The sequence below is a fragment of the Cibotium barometz genome, chromosome 65 (assembly GCF_041138505.1).
Source record: "Cibotium barometz isolate CiBa-2024 chromosome 65, ASM4113850v1, whole genome shotgun sequence".
In the NCBI taxonomy this organism is placed as follows: domain Eukaryota; kingdom Viridiplantae; phylum Streptophyta; class Polypodiopsida; order Cyatheales; family Cibotiaceae; genus Cibotium; species Cibotium barometz.
The window spans coordinates 25222567-25226204 of record NC_141110.1 but is presented as its reverse complement, the minus strand read 5'-3'; the positions used below and the strand labels follow the sequence as shown (position 1 = coordinate 25226204).

General features: G+C 44.5%; 1 protein-coding gene across 1 annotated transcript; it reads right to left on the bottom strand.

Moving 5' to 3' along the window:
* Nucleotides 1-514: 514 nt before the first annotated feature.
* On the bottom strand, nucleotides 515-2331 carry LOC147603103 (glucan endo-1,3-beta-glucosidase-like). Its single transcript, XM_086797204.1, has 3 exons — nucleotides 2226-2331; nucleotides 1987-2094; nucleotides 515-1638 (listed from the first exon to the last, which is right to left on the bottom strand). The coding sequence occupies exons 1-3, from the start codon at nucleotides 2260-2262 to the stop codon at nucleotides 680-682; spliced, it is 1104 nt and encodes a 367-aa protein (XP_086653330.1). The 5' UTR covers nucleotides 2263-2331; the 3' UTR covers nucleotides 515-679.
* Nucleotides 2332-3638: the final 1307 nt, after the last annotated feature.

The following is a 3638-nucleotide window of genomic DNA, read 5'->3' as shown; positions in this document are numbered from 1 at the left end:
CATTTTTTAGAAACAAGCACCTCCACAAACTTCCCTCTCTCTCTCTCTCTCTCTCTTGAGCATGCACTTCATCTTGAAGGATGAGTGTGGCATCTCTTTTTCATGTTTAATCATAGAAAAGTTCACTCAAATCTTTATAGTCCTAAGACAATTAGAATAATCAAGTTACCATTAACGGACTAATGTTTAACTTAATGAGTCTAAGTCAAGAAAACATGTGATTACCCTTAAATTAAAGAGATCCAATCTTGTCATTCGCTGAGAAATTGATTACTTTTAGTGGATTAACATATCTAACTATGATTACTTTTAGTGCATTAACATAGCTAACTAACCTGTATAAGCAATAGTTATACAGATTGATTGATCTCTTGATGTTAGGTGGCTGGCTAGGCTAGAGTACACATTACACATTTTCCTGAGGTTGGGTGGTGAGCTAGAGTACACGTGTTCTTGGGGTTACAAGAAGATGGGAGACAATAGATTTGTTGCCTTAAGGGGTTACAAGAAGATGGAAGACAATAGATTTATTTCCTTAAGGCAACAGCTGGTGAAAGCTTTGTTACAAAATAAGATTTGGGTGCATTACATATATATATATATAAAGAAGTGTGTTGAGATGAGCCCATTGGAGGTGCATGATATATTTATATTAGTGAGGTGAATGAAATATTATTGATTATGAAAGGCTAAAGTCGTAGACCTTGGTTTGATCTGGGTTGAAGAGGCCGAAGTGGCGTTCATAGTCGGCACCCGTCTTCTCGTTCTCGTTGAAGAGTGCGAAGATGTAGGTCTCCAGCGTCTTGCCGGGCCGCTTCGGCGTCCCGCTGGCCGCCGTCACATGCGCTACGAGATTGCTGTTGTAGGCCTGCGCGTTCCCCACGGTCGCTGACGACTCCCCACCCGATGGCCATCCTGTCTCCGTTACCACAAGCGGGATATTCCCAAACCCTAGCTTCTCCAGCGCAACTATGAACGTATCCACCTGCGCATCGAACAGGTTGGTGTAAACCAGGCCTGAACCCGAGTCCGGCACCACCACCCCCGACTGCAATAATGCATAGGGTAGCCTTATCGCACCATTGGAGCCTATATATGCAAGAAACGGGTACACATTGGCCATAAACGGTGCTTTAGTAGCTGATAAAAACCCCAAGATTGACGCCATCTGCTGCATAACTGAGCCGCTAAACTGGCCATTAGAGGGTGGGAAAGAGCTCGCATCAAGCACATTAGCAGCATGGGTAGTAGATACTTTGATCGCTTCTTCGAGATTCAGCAAAACAAGTGCATTGTAGATGTTGTTCATCGCGCGATACACGAACTGAGCATTTCCTTGGTCTGCTGTGAGCACCTCATTGCCCACCGCAATGTATTTGATGGTAGATGCATAAGGTAGTATATTGTTCTGTACCCATTGATTTGCTGTGCCTTGGCTTGAGGCTAGGCCTTGGAGCTCCCCATTGCTTGCTTGCACAATCAGCCTGATTCCTGAGCCCATGAAGGCTTCAAGCACCTGTGAATCGGTGTCATAGATCATGGCATTCTTGAAGTTGTTAGCTTGCAGAAGGCTCACAACCTGAGCAGGTGAGGGGAGATTGTTTCCAAGCCTACCATACGCCACTCCTACTGGAACACCTGCAAATCCAAAGAATTTCACTATACTTGATTAGCACGTCAATCTATGCAATCTGACCATATCAATACTTGGCATGATCATGCTTGCAATACTTGATTGTGGCATGTTCATCCATGCAATCTAACCGCTCGTTAGTCCATGCAATTTAACGATCTCAATACTTGATTAACATGCTATTCCATGCAATCTAACCATCTCAATAAATAATTGACTAGTATGTAATTAGTCCAAGAAATCTAACCTTGTCAGACTGTTAATCTATGCAATCTAGCCATCTCAATGAGAAAACATCTCTGAGAAGGCCTAACAACACAATGATTATTAAGACAAGAGAGTTATATAAGAACCTGCAACGAAAGGAGCGTGTGGTAATGGAACAATCAGAAAGAGAGCCACAAATGGGACGCCGAACATTTTTCCAAGATGCGGCATAGTGGAAAGCCTGCAACAGAATGCTAAAATTGAAAAGATGTATTATTATTTACGATATCAATGCATCGACGTATATATATATATATATATACATATATATATTTATAGGGGATTGCGGATGCACGCCACCAGCGTGTCCAAGGCCGTAAGTTACCTTGAAGAGGTAGGGCTGATTTTCTGAAAGAACGCATGCAAGAAAGGCTGTTGTTAGTTAAGTAGCGCGAGAGAGAAGCAATCTTGTTTGTGGCAGGCTGGTTAGTTGGGGGAAGAGTGGAAAGTTTCAGTCACATGAGGCCCGGTGCTTTTCTTTAGCCCCAACACCCAACCACTGCGCGTGCAGGCTCGTGTTCAAAATAGTAGATGCTTTTTGTAGTCATAGTCGTCGAGAAAGCGGAACGACCCACCCATCTATCCTTTTAGCCGACTCACGCTTTTTAAATTTATCGGCTTTTTCGTGAAATAGGCCACCAAAATTTTGTTTTGCATTTTCACTTCCATTAAATATACTGAAAATCCTTTTTTAACGGTTTTCTCTAACGTTTTTTAAAAAAATCCATTTTGGCTCCCACGGCACATGTTATCCATGTAAGCTCTCTCTCCACACAGCTGGCCTCTCTCGTCATCATAGCCCATCTCTCTTCCTCACTCAAAGATTTGTGCTGCAGTATTATTCTGTGTGTGTCATTCTTTCTCTGGTAGAGGTGGGATACCTTGTCCTACTTTATCTAATGTAGGCTCTCTCTCTCTCTCTCTCTCTCTCTCTCTCTCTCTCTCTCTCTCTTGATGGCAAGCAAAGCCATGGCGGAATGCAGAGAGGGTCGTGATCAGGGATCTCTCTCTCTCTCTCTCTCTCTCTCTCTCTCTCTCTCTCTCTGTATTGATGGCGAGCAATTGCCATGGGGTCCCACACTTGTTTGTGAAGGAGGCCGAGGGTCGCTTGGGGGAGAGGGGCTAAGTTGTAACCTGGCGCGAGACGAAGGGGGTGGGGGGATGCACTGTAATCTCATGTGAGAGGAAGGGTACGGGGTGTTGCTGTAACATGGAAGGTCTCGGCAGGGTAATAAGCGCCCACAACGATTTTTTGGCTTCATTTAAATAATTAGTTTTCTCATCGTTGAGGACACGCGTCTTCGGTTTCTTTTCTGGCCAGTGTTTTTGGGCTAATTTTGCATGGTGACATGGTGCTTCCGCTTTCCGTGCTTGCTGCCCTTCCCTTGTTGCTTCAAACAACTCATGGTGTTGCATGGTCCTACGCGTGGTAGTGCTATGTGGTCCTCCACGAGGTGTCATGGTGTGCATTTTTTCGGGCTTGATGTGGATGCTGTTGATGACTCTTTCTTGAACTGGATGCAAGTGTTGTGGAACGGGTGATTGTCGTTCCATGCTTCTCGGCTTGTTGCGAAGGGCATGCACGTCTTGCGCTTTTTCCATCTTGTTGCCATGCTATAGCGGTGTGTGGACGATTTCCTTTGCTCGCGTTGTCTGTGATGCTACTCCCAGATTGTTTTCCAAGGTGGTTGTTCATTCCTCAAACAATTGTTGCTCTTTCCATCTTCGTATCCTACAA

Bases quoted from the DNA above. Each gene is read 5' to 3' on its own strand.
- LOC147603103 (XM_086797204.1), bottom strand. From the start codon at position 2,262: ATGCGTTCTTTCAGAAAATCAGCCCTACCTCTTCAAG. The intron at 2,095-2,225 runs GTAACTTACGGC...TTTCAATTTTAG, and splicing joins ATCAGCCCTACCTCTTCAAG to CATTCTGTTGCAGGCTTTCC. The intron at 1,639-1,986 runs GTTCTTATATAA...TTGGATTTGCAG, and splicing joins ACACGCTCCTTTCGTTGCAG to GTGTTCCAGTAGGAGTGGCG.